Source organism: Saccostrea echinata, unplaced genomic scaffold (genome assembly GCF_033153115.1).
Source record: "Saccostrea echinata isolate AGI-Se365-2 ecotype Australia unplaced genomic scaffold, CSIRO_AGI_Sech_v1 ptg000030l, whole genome shotgun sequence".
In the NCBI taxonomy this organism is placed as follows: Eukaryota; Metazoa; Mollusca; class Bivalvia; order Ostreida; family Ostreidae; genus Saccostrea; species Saccostrea echinata.
Genome location: NW_026889779.1, coordinates 25,280,500 through 25,294,076, shown reverse-complemented (window position 1 = coordinate 25,294,076; position 13,577 = coordinate 25,280,500). Strand labels below are relative to the sequence as shown.

General features: G+C 31.7%; 1 protein-coding gene across 1 annotated transcript; it reads left to right on the top strand.

The window, feature by feature from the left end:
• Positions 1-4,781: 4,781 nt before the first annotated feature.
• On the top strand, positions 4,782-5,804 carry LOC133196975 (toll-like receptor 2 type-2). The gene has a single exon (XM_061332818.1). It carries the CDS (start codon positions 4,782-4,784, stop codon positions 5,802-5,804), a length of 1,023 nt encoding a protein of 340 aa, XP_061188802.1.
• Positions 5,805-13,577: the final 7,773 nt, after the last annotated feature.

The following is a 13,577-nucleotide window of genomic DNA, read 5'->3' as shown; positions in this document are numbered from 1 at the left end:
TGCCACAATTCAACAGGAGCTGTATATGGTTTGCGTGTTAGTCTCAAAAGAAAATGATACTCAGGATCTTTAATTGCTATGGTTCAAACCCCATGAAAATAACAGAATAATTTTTGCAGAGAAAATTTTCCTAAGAATTTCATAAATTTCAATGAGAACTTTACTCTAAATACTTAATTCACAAATTAATTATGATTTTTATATATCTGAAGGTATAGGCATTCTGCGCACCTTGTTCACCCATCTCCTTTTGAATCAATTAGTCCGATTATTATAGGACGAATTTTTACTTGTTTAGACGATTAAACCAGAAAATTAAACGAAAATTATCTGGATTGGAGATATCCAACAGGAAATGACATTTGACAGACAGACATTATCATACTCAAAATGGATTTTTTTGATAAAATTTTACACGAAGTTATTGATTTGCAAATGAATTCAGATTGGTACTTGAAATAAGAGGAAATATTGAATTGAGAAGGAAATACTTTATCTTATTAAGTGTGATAAATAACAAATGTTTAAGGTAAGTGATAAGGTCCTCAAATTTGTATTTAAAAAAAAAAATTATAATTGATTTATGAAATTACAGAAAACAGATGTGCATGTTTAATAAGCTTTACTCATAGAAGGCCGCGTAATCCTACAAGGTGTGTATGGAATCCATTCACGTTATTCAGAGCAAACTCGGTTTAAAGTAGAATTAGAAGTTTTGAAATAGTTTAAATTTACTAATTTTTTTTTTGCTTGCTTTCAAGGGAAAACAATTCTTTTTGCTTTTATACGGTGTTTTATGGTAAGAAATCACTGGTGTCCGCATTATCAAATGCTCTCAACAAACATGATTTCGTTATTGTTTATAAATGTTAACTAACACTTTCTTATAATTTTTAAGCAATGAATAATTAAATATTTTTTGAAAGATGTAGTCTCATAGCTGTGCGTTAGCACGTTATGAAAATTTGTTTGCACACCCTGTTGCAATTTTGAGACTACATCTTTCAAAAAATATTGATTAAATGCTTATATTTATCTTTCTTAACTCCTTGCCTTAAGGTATGTCACTCGTGAAATTAGTTATATCAAGGATTCTTTGAGAAGTATATTTTAAATAAGTACTCATATAGCATGACTCAAAATCGTAAAGAAAATGGGGGGTCAGTGTGCATCCTACCGAGCTAGGGTACAATTAAGTTGACCTTTTTGCACTTCAATTGTAACTCTTTGGTCAATCACTTTAATCTTCATCATATTTTATCAGATGTAATTTTGGTAATAAATATAATCTTATTTTACGTAAAATAGTTTGAATGATATTTATCATTGAACAAATCATGAAAATTAATGCGCATAAATTATTGTGTGACCTTTTTGCACTAAAAAGTATTATATTTTGGGTATAAAATATCTAAATAGGCAATAAAATATTTTCTTGTATCAAACTTTTTATGACTTAAGTGCTGATCAGGTGGAAGTATCGAGTTGTATAAAATTATGAAAGAAAAAGTTGGGGTCAGTGATGTAAATTTTGAGATATTGGTCAAAATTTGCGCTTTTCAGGCAAAAAAACGGTGTAAATTTTATCTTGACTTCTTTAATATATCTTTATTTTTTGGCAAAGTCTGTTGAGTGAATGTGTAAAATTTATTCTAAAAATATAAATAAAGACCTATATTTAATATTCCTAGCATATCATAACAGAAAAATTTCTCTAAGTAAAAATATTTGGTGCTATAGTTACAAGACATTAAATTTAACAAATGTGGATATTTGAATAATTTACTTCTAAATATCCTTCTACCACAAGAAATAGTCCCTCATAAATCTTGCTTCTTTATGAATTTCTGAGCAGTTTTTTTTTCATTGAATCTTGAATAATTTGCATTGTTTACTTGAAATATGTTATAAAAATTGAATTGTAATAAATAGTTTTGAAGTTAAGGGTTCTGACTGAACTTTTCTAAAAAGGTGACGAGTGACATACCTTAACTGAAAATGTTATTTATATTTCAGAATCTCTGTATTATCTTTTGGGTAATTGACAATTAATGGAAAAGCCACAGCTTCTGTTCAATTTGAGCGTGAATTTTGATTTTCGCTTATGACGTTGCACTTGCACAGCATTCAACGTTTGTGACGTCAAAATAAAATGCATACTTTAACCTTTTGCCCCCCCCCCCCCGACCGTCTTTTAAGCATTGAATCATTATTTTTTTAAAGATATAGTCTCAAAACTGCAATGGTGTATGCAAACAAAATGAATAACGCGCGTTAGCGCGTTATGAACATTTGTTCGCATGCACCGTTGCAGTTATGAGACTATATCTTTAATTTTTTTTTTATATCTTTAGAAAATTATTCAATGCTTACATTTACATTTTTTAACACTTTGCTTTGACTAAAATTGTGATTTATATTTCAAAATCCCTGTATTACCCTTCGTGTAAGTTACAATTAATGGAAGTCATTGCAATAGCTTCTTTCAATGTGAGCGTGAATTTGATTTTCGCTTATGACGTTGCAATTCCATGGCGTACAGCGTTTGTGACATCAAAATAAAACGCAAACCTTAACCTTTTGACCCCATGTCCGTGTTATGGTGGTTTGAATGCCGCAGCTTTCCACTCACTTTATAAGCAAAATACATGTGTAATGTAAATACATGTATTGTGTTTTGATTGCCGTCGCTTTCCATACACTTTATAAGCTGAATAAATGTGGAATGTAAATATACAGAGGGTATTCAATGTTTTGAAGTTGGATATGGAATTTAATTAATTCACGAGTGGAACAGGTTTCGTGATATTTTCATGAGTGCGAAGCATAAATAAATTCCATATCCGATTACAAAACATTGAGTTTTCTGTTTATGAAATTTTCTTTGATTTCCCTTTGCATCTGTCTTTTCTTAACACAGTGCCATAGGCCGTGACGCCATAGTTGAGAGGTTGAGACATCATAGTTTAGCAATTGTGAGATTGAAAACATCGAAAAGTGGATTTTAGCAATATATTTGGGAAGAAATTGGCAGTTTTTGTCTCTATCAAGACGGTTTAGTTACTATCTCTTTCTTATGACAGGTCAGAAATTATTTTTTATTTACTTTGATTTCCTTTCACACTGTAACAGAAAACAACTTTGGTATCCTTTCACACTGTCAGAATATCACTTTTATTCAATAAATAAATTATTTCACTGTTAAAAATGTAATAAAACTTAATATTTCATATTTTTGGGTTTGTTAGTTTTCAAAAACTATATTCTTTTATGATGAATAAGGTGAAGATAACGAACAATGATCGATCTCCAGAAATCAACAAACAATGCAAATCTGTGAACAGGGAATAAAACACGGGCCCCTGAAATTCTAGGGATCAGGTGCTTTGGAGGAGTAAACATCTCCTGATGACCGGTCACATCCGCCTTAAGAAATATGTATTGATTAGGTAGACGGAACTTTCCGTAATCAAATTTAGAATAAAATTAAAGGCTTAAAAATTGGTATGAAACACGTCAGCCAAAATACTATTTATTTATTTTTCACTATGAAGACTTTTCTATTGTTGAATGTTTAAAACTTACAAATATAACATTTTGATACTGCTTATTTTTCAGAACTTCGTACCTATTTATTAAAGGATATTGAAGTTATAATATTTAGTAATGAAATTCTTTGTTTTATTTTTTTCATCTAGAGAACAATGGGTTCCCAAGTCCTCAATATACCGCTAATTTTAATGACTATTGTTCGAGGACAAACAACAGAAAATTTTTGTCCCGGTTGTATATGCCTTTGTCCAGACATTTATACAGCGGATTGTTCGAATAGAAATCTTGAAGTCATCCCAGCTGACTTGCCAAAAAGTGTTCACATTCTAGTATTGTCAGGAAATAGATTCCCAAATCTTGGAAATGATATATTCAACTCTGTCCGTAGTTTCAATATTACAAATTTATTATTAGATAATTGTCAAATACAAAAAATTTCAGAACGTTCTTTTGAGAGTTTACAAAATCTGGTTTCCATTGATTTGGCTTATAATGAATTAAATATAAAATCTATTTATCGTGCCATACAAAATCTTGGAAATTCAAAAGTAAAAGTGCTTAACATTTCTGGCACACTTTTTGATACTCGATTATTTCCTGTTGTAAAGAATAACATTTTCCTTACAGCCTGGTTAAAGGAAGTACAAGAGATCGTCATTAGATCTTGTGGCATAAGATTTTTTACTTTTGATTCTTTTAAAGAATTATACAATGTTAGAAAAATTGATTTCGGGAACAACATGATATCAAACTACGTAGTGCCAAAACTTCAGATTGATACTTTAGAAGAACTGAATTTTACAGAAAATTATTTTGAAAAAATACCGAAGTTCTGCTTGAATAGCACGACAAGAGAAAATATACCAGCCTTTCCAAAGCTGCAAAAATTGCACATGGCAGTAAATATTTTGATGAGTACAGCCGACTTCATGGGACAGGGTAACTGTCTCCAACAAGTTACAATTTTGAACATTTCCCTAAATCTTTTCCAGGAAATTTCATTCTTCTCTTTTGTTACAATGCGCCACTTACAAACCTTAATCGTAGATAATTTACGTGGAGTTGCTTTAGACAATAGATCTTTGTCATCAAAATCTCTCCAAACCCTGTCTATCGGACGTATTGTGGAGATAAAAGACAAGGAATTCAAAAATATTTTCCTCGATTGCCCAAATATAAAGGTTTTGAAAATAATGAATACAGACTTTTCTAAAACTGATGTACGAAAAATGTTGGTACCTCTGAGGAAGTTGTCATCCTTGACAATAGTTAATGGTGGAATAAATCAGATAACTGTTCTAAATGATTTCACAAACTTGACCTACATAGATTATAGTTTCAATAGAATTAAAGAAATTCAAGGAGACGTTGTTCAAAACCTGACTAAGTTGAATCAATTTGTTCTTCAAAGCAATGGTTTAAATAATATCAATCAAACATTTTTGCCCGATTTCCTTTGGAAAAAGAAAAACTTCCTTCTTGATGTATCCTCCAATCCCTTCGATTGTGGATGTCAACTGGAATGGTTCAGAGTTTGGGTAGAAAACAACAAAGACAGGGTGACTGGATACCCAAACAACTATATTTGTGATTCCCCATCGGAGTTAAAGGGAAAAAGCCTATCCAACTTTGATCCAGCTTTGGAATGTCACAAAATAAACCCCTATATTATACTTACATCAATATCCTGCGGACTTCTCTCTATTCTAATTTTCACGACAATTCTTCTAAGGAAATTTCGCTGGGATATTAAGTATTACTTTTACATTTGCAAAAATAGAAAACCTATGGGTTACAGAAGATTTACCGATGACGAAGAATTTTTATATGATGCTTTTATTGCTTATAATACAAACGACAGAAAATGGATCATGTCTGAACTTGTTAGAATGCTAGAAAGAAATCACAAATATAAACTCTGTTTGCACGAGAGAGATATCATTCCAGGCGGTGTTTATGTGGATGACATTCTAGAGAGCATTGACACAAGCAGGAAGTTAATTTTAGTGCTTTCAAATAACTTTATGGACGATCAATGGTGTAAATATGAAACAGCACTCGCAAGTCACACTTTGGCAGATGGTGATGGTCACAAGCTTTTTCTAATTTTGTTGGAGAACATTCGTTCTGAACACATCAACAGATCCCTGAAAGTGCTCCTAAAATCAATTTCCCATGTAGAGTGGACAGAAAATAAAACTGGTCAGAGAATGTTCTGGCAAACTTTAAAGCAATTTATGGACAAGAGCTAAAAATTTGACAATTATTTCTTCAGAAAAAATCTTAATATCCTTTTCCCTTTATTTTGGTTTCAAATAATAGTTAAAAATTTGAAAATTATTTTTTTAGATAAAATCTTGCAATCTTTTCTCCTTTATTTTGATTTCAAACTACATAAAATATTTTAAAAAAGAGATATATGATAAGATGATCAAATTAGTCCATTGCTTATTCCTTACATCCAGTAAAACAAAAAAAATATTTGCCTTTGTTGTGAAATGTCCAATCAAACAATACAAATTGTGAGCAGAACAAATAAGGACCTCTGAAAACAAAGTTGGGATTATGTACCATGGAGGAGTGAGCATCCCCTGTAGACCGGTCACACCCGCCATGTCTTCTTTGTCATGATCGGGTAAACGGAAAACAAATTAGTGTGAAATAATGGCCTAACAATTCGTCTGAAAGAAGTTAGTCAACATTCGGCTAAACGATAGATTGTAGTTGCAAACAAGGTAATTTTATCGACCATAGAATTTGCAAAATGTTGACTTTAAATAAGATTCTTGTCCCTTAAGTTTTCTTTTTTCCTTCAGATTTCTTCGTTTATTTTTTCTGTCTTTACTTTTTCAGTTTGCTATTTACGTTTGTTAGTTTGATTTAGATTTGTAAGTTTGTTTGGAATTGTTTATTTTTTAATAATTACAGAAATTTAAATTATTGTGAAGTTTCTTTTTATCTCTTTTGGACATCCCTTACCCGTTAAATAGCTTTATTTTATGAACATAAAGTTTTCTAACTTTCATTGATAACAACAAGTTTCTGTTAAAAAATAATAATAAGATTCTGAATTGCATGCATGTTTATTCATGTTCTTAGGCCGAAAAAAAGTATTTCCTTTGAGTAACATGCCGTTTTATTTTTGCATTAAGACCATGAGCGGAGAACAATTGCAATACTGTAAAAGAGATAAAAATCGCTTAACTTAGAAAGCTTTGACAAGATAAAGATAAGTCTAAACCAAGCATGATAAATAATTCTGAATTAAGGAAATACGCTCCTACGCATTTGGATTCGAAAGTGACAGGATAAATATTTCTTTCAAAATGTGTGTTTAATATTCATCTTTATTAGCTCACCTGAGCTGAAAGATCACCCGTTGTCCAGAATCCGTTCGTCTTAAAACTCTTCACACTTTCAACTTCTTTTCTAGAACCACTGCACCAATTTTAACCAAACTTGGTACAAAGCATACCTGCGTTAAGGGGATTCTTAATTTTTAAAATAAAATGCCAAGCCCCCTTCCAAGGGGGTATAATCAAGAAAAGGCAAAAATATGGTGGTTCATTGAAAAATCTTCTCAAGAACCACTGGACAAGAAAAGCAAAAACGTAAGTGGAAGCTATCTGAGGTAGTGTAGATTCTAAATTATTCAAATCATGTCCCCCCCCCGGGGGGGTGGGTGGGTGGGGGGGGGTCGGGGGGTAGAGGTGGAACCATAATAAGGAATAAAATTTTTATATTGAAATATATAGGAAAAATCTTTCAAAATCTTCTTCTTAAGAACCACTTTGACAGAAAAGCTTAAACTTAGGTGAAAGCTTTCTGAGGTACTGTAGAATGTTAATTGTTCAAATCATGTCCCATGGGGGGAAGAGCGGGGATACATTAGGGGATCAAAGTTTTTTATTTAAATAAAAATTAAAATCTTATTTGGAAATCTTCTTCTCAAGAACTGCTAGACCAGAAAAAAATGAAAATGAAATTTTGGTGAACGCTTCGGTAGTATAGACTGTTAATTGTTCAAATCATGTCCGTAGGGTGTGGCTACAAAGAGGATCAAAGTTTTTCATTGAAGAATATATATATATAAATCTTTAAAAATCTTCTTATCAAGAACCATAGAACCAAAAAAAAAATGACATGTAGATGAAAGCTTCTTAAGGTAGTGTAGATTGTAAATGTTCAGATCATGGTCCCCGGGGTAGGGTGGGAGCACAAAATGGGAACAAAGTTTTGCATTGAAATGTATAGGAAAAATCTTTGAAATATATTCTTCTCAAAACCACTGGACCAGAAAAGATGAAACTTAATTGGAAGCTTCATGAGTTAGTATGGATTGTAAATTGTTCAGATCATGCTCCCCGGGGCCCAATAGGGATTATATGGGGGAAATCTGCAAACACCTATTCTCAAGAACAGCAAAACCATGATGAATCATATTAATGCGTGGAAGCATCATCTGGTAGTATAGGTTCATTTTTATTGTAAATATTTTTCGAAAACTTGAATTTCCATAGAAATCATCCATACTTAAGGTAACTAAATCGATATTGGTGTGTTATCTTAATTGACCATAACTGTTTTGATTTTTAATATGACATTTAGTATTGTTTTTCTTGTAACAGCATGTTTTAAATCTAAAATGATATATTGTAATAAAACCTGAGGTTTAAAAAAAACATCTATCACCATGTTTAGTAGGTCAACCAATCAATATTATAGTGTTCCTTAATTGACCATTACTTTTTTATTTTTCAATGAAATATGGCAAATTTGGTATTGTTGTCCCCGCTTTTGCGAAAGTGAGGTGGACATTACATTTCATTCGTCTGTCAGTCTTTCAGTCTCTCTGTCACAAAACTTTTAACCTTGGCTATAGCTTTTGAATGAGAGAAAATAGGGCTTTTAAATTTCGCATGTACATTACCCTCGACAAGACTTACCAAATATACTCTTAATTTTTGTCCTCATGACCTTGAAGTTTGACTACTTTTCAAAACTTTTGACATTACTTTTACCATGGTCATTACTTGAATGAGAAGAACTAGGTCTTTTATTTTTCACATTTACATCACCTGTGATAAGACCTTTCCAAATATACTATCTTATTGACCCTGTCCTTGACGTTGAAGTTTGATCCACTTTTCAAAAAATTTAACATTGGGTATAACTTTTGAATGAGAAAAAATAGGGCATCCATAAATATCAGACATGGCATCGAAAGGGGAAATGGGGTATTATAAGATGCAAACATGACAAGTTACCTTAGAAATATCTTGATGAACCCCTAAAAAGTTTATTGATGTAAGGGGGATTTCCTTTTGCTCATCTGTAACAATAAGTTGGAGGTAGGGTAACCAGACTAGCAATATCCTTCAAGCGAAAAAATAAAAATTTACGTTCATGAAAATGGAAAGGGGAGGACACCCCACCCAACCCCTGATTCTATACGCCTAAATATTATGTTCACCTTGTCCACTCAAGTAGGAGATTTTTTTTATTTATACTGTATAAAAAAGGGTGTTGTTACAAGACTTTCAATGAACATTTTCAAACTAGAAATTGCTAAAATTTACATTCAAAAAAAAAGGGGGGGGCAATCCCTCCCCCTTCTGCGATTCTTTGTGCCTGAATATTATGTTCACTTGAGTGGAATTCTGATGCAGGTGAAATAACTTTTCAGAATTGTTTTCAATCTATTTTTTGTTCAATGTAGGAAAAATAAATTCTTATGTTCACCTGGAAGGTCAAGAAAATGGTCTGTCTTTAATGATAAATTGAAAATATTAATCTACTTCAATATACACTGTATTGAAATGTTTCCATATTGATTTGACAAATGTATCACTGTTTTAAAGTGGATTAAAAAAAAAATTATTCCTCTTACATGTATGTATCCTATTCTCAGACGACCATGTTAACAGACTTGAATGTACATTATACTGGGATTCTTCTTTATTACTTCTATATATTTGAAAAGAAATTCCCATAGGCCACTGTTAATAAATAAAATTGAATGCACATTATACGACTGTATATATTTTAGACATGCAGAAATGTTATGTCCTTCTTATGCTTGCCACGTCTGCTTCATATTTGGACGTTCTACTGACAATAGACAAAAAAGACGTAACAACTAAATTGTCTGACAAACGTGATGACTTCAACTTTTTCAATCGTCAACTTTCCTTATTTATGTAGTAATATTCCGCAATCATTTGCATATGATGTTTACGTCCACCAACTTATTCTATACCCTAGAGCACGATTAATCTATTAATCGAGGCAGGATACTGACAGATCCAAGTAAATTGATGTTACGGGCGTTTCAACAATCTCGTTTAAAGTCAGCATGTCATAAATTCATTTCGTAAATGATCGTATCAAGGACCCTGTCAACAAATATAACGTATAATTGGGTCAATTGTTTAACCTTTGTTTTTATATTGAATTCGACAACGGAATGTCCCGTTTACCTGATTTATTCATAGGGCTCACGGCGGGTTTGACGGGTCAACAGAGAATGCTTACTCTTTCTACACACCTGATCCCACCTCTGCAATTTTTGGGGGTCCTTTTTATGCCCTGTTAACAGAACTGTATTGTTTGTTGTGGATATTTTTAATATCATTACTGTTCGTTATCTTCACCTTTTTTTCATTAGGAAAATATATCCACAGTATGTCGTTTGCACGAGATATTATGTCATTTGCGATACATTCTACCTAATTTGCACGACTTTTTATGTCATTCAAAATATATTACATGGCATAATTTTCCGTATTTATTTCCGAAAACTTATCTCATTCATTTTTCCCTTCACTTTAAAAAAAGTTGATCGTACTCAAAGCATTCTGAATACTTTCGGAGACATAATTACCATTGAATAGCCAGAACATCCCGCTTGTCTGTTACTTAGCTATGAATGTCTATAATCAGTCAAATATACAAATATGAAATAAATGTAAGACAGTCGTAAAGGGAGATTACGTTAAGAGTTATAACCAATAGTAGCCATTTTGCGATTTTCAATAGGTGCTGAGAACACAAATATGCATGTAAATGTAATGCTAAAATTGCAAAATGTAAAATTGCATTTTAATTGCGCGTTCGTTCAGTGTTGATCAAAGAGGACATAAAGAAGAATTTAACATCGAGGTTCAAACCTTGGCATCAATCACCTGTTATAAATTTTGTATCACTCCATTTTTCAACGGGGTTCAATTTTTATAGGACGCACATATAAAAAAAATGACCCCTTGGGCTCTTTTTCTACAAAAAAAAAAATGATTTTTTCTACGGGTCATTTTTTGTCGATGAAAAATGACACCCCCGGTCATTATTCTATGGTGGTCATTATTCGTGTACACCGGCTTTAGCTAGAATTATTCACCTAGGCGACACTGTCGTTCGCTTCAATTAAGTCATTTAGGTCTTTAACTCTCTGTCAGTATTATTTCCACATTGCATACGGTCTAGGCATGTAAATCCCAACATAGAAACATTCACTGAAATCTCCGTAAAAAATATAGCTCCTCTGACGTAATTGTTTATCTCCTAGCATTAAAGAGTTCCTCTGTAGTCTGTTTTCATTTCTATGAAAAATACTTAAAAGCCACAGTAGAGGTTCAGTATCACATAAAAGAAATTATTGATATGTTGAAGGACTTGTGTGTCCCCATTTTATCAGATTCTTTATTAAATGAAAGTGGATAGGAATAACTAAAAAGAACAACAATCATCCACTGAAAATTGGTAGAACTGGGTCGGAACAAAACATGATATTAGATCAATGATATCACAATGACCTGCTGACTAAAAAATACCAATTTAATGCACATTTCAGTAGAAATTTTGTGAAAAAAAATTCGCCCAAAAATATTTACATTTTTTTATTTTAAACACATAGCTTCAATACACCTTAACCATCATTATGACCCAGAAAACATAACATTTACATTTCAGACGTCACCTTGAACAATTTTCATAGACACACTTTAACATAATAGACAGTAACATCTAAGATTTGAATTATTTTCAAAATTATGCGCCCGGACATGATTTAACTTTCTCAGTGCTCATCATCATGAAATGCTATCAGCTGCATCTTGTAGTATGTAACTTTAATATTTATTTATTTGTTACTTTACTATAAAAGTTTTGTGTATTACATTTTATTTTAATTGCAAAATTTATATATTATTGTATTTTTGCATTTAAAGTTGTTTGAGTAAATTCTTATATTTGTCTGTAAGTTCAAAGTTCATTTTGCTACAAAACATTCTTTCTATCTTATATATGTATGCTGCATTAACGGTAACTAATTGTCAAAATTTATGAATCTATATGTAAATTGTATTTTTCTCTAATTTATTCTTTATTATTGTTACAGGTCAATATCTTTTTAAACTTCATTAAATAAAATGGCTACCATCATCTGATTCCATCATCACATCCTTACTGCTCGGTAACATGTGCAAAACCAGAGTGATGATTTCTGGATAATCAATATGAAAGAAAAATTTAAATTTTCATATGAAGTTTACAGATAAGAATTTTGCATCATCGCCCTGAAATACATGTATAATGAAAAAATTAACAATTTTCATTTATTCAGAACGAAATCGGATTCAGTCATTGTTTGTTATACCTAACAGTAAACTTTATACAAAGTTGTCTCTTGAGGACATATAGGTTTCATACCACTGCGAGTTAGTAACCGGTTTGTCTCAAAATCGAGTATCTTATTTTTTTTTAATTTTGAAGAGACACGAGGCTTGCCAAGAGTCTCATGAAAATTAAAAATAAGGAAAGAGAAAAGCGGTTACTAACAAGCACCGGCTATGGGACCTGTTTTTACAATTATACAAAAATGAACCTGTGTGATTTGATGAAATATACATGGCGCTGAATTAGGAACTATAGTATTTCATCCCTGGTAATATACCTCTATGATCTCATGAAATGAAATATACAAAGCGTAGATGTTTACAAACATACAATGCACCTGCATTTTATGCCATCATAGGCATGACCTTAGGGAATAGAGCCTAGAAAAGCAACCAATTAGAATCGTGGTTGGTATATAGCAATCATTCAGAATCCTCTTGGGTCTTTCATAACTGCTATGAACACGAAAGAAAAAAAAATAAAAATAAAAGAACTGCGCGGGAGTAATGAAACACAGTTGATAAAGGGAGAAATTATATTTGAAAATTGCTTATTCGAACTTTTATCCATATAAAAAGTGTTCAGATGATCAGATTAAATATGAATAAATTCAATTTCAATACAATAATACTTTTTTTTTCACAGTCTCTTATCTCTTATAAGTCAGGGGGGTCGGCAAGTATTTGACATTGAGGAGGCGAACTGGACCGAAACGGTGGTTGGGTCCGAACTAATCTTTTTTGACTTAAATTCAGACTTTTACAGAAATCTTGATATTTTTCCCATAATCTGAAAAAACTTGTTAGATGTATTCTTAACTTACATTTTATGTCATTTGGACATACAAGAGCTTGTACATAAATGAATATCATTGTGTTATCGACAAGAAATACCACTATCTAGAACTGCATCCTTTCAACCCATCTTAGTTCATAAAATCATACGTATGGTTACCGTTTATGCGAGGTTACTCTGGTAACTATATGTATTTTTTTTATTAAACTATATTTATTGTTTCTTGCCAAAAATCTGCCTAGAAAATTCAAAATTAAAGGTTCGATTAATTCTTGCAAATCCTTCCATTTAATTTGAAATGAAGAAATATGCATAACAACTGAAGTTGTTAAGACAGTGATTTTAACCTAGTTTTCAGTAAAATGATCACACATTAAAGTTACCTTTACGGTATATAGCTTACTTAATGATTAGAAATAACAAGTTTTAAAAAACATCAATCCAAACATCTGGTGAGGCAATACTTTATGTTCCGTTACAAATGAATAAACACCACTCTGATTCACTCGATAGTCATTTAACATTGATGAAATTATATTTGTTAGAGACTCTAAATT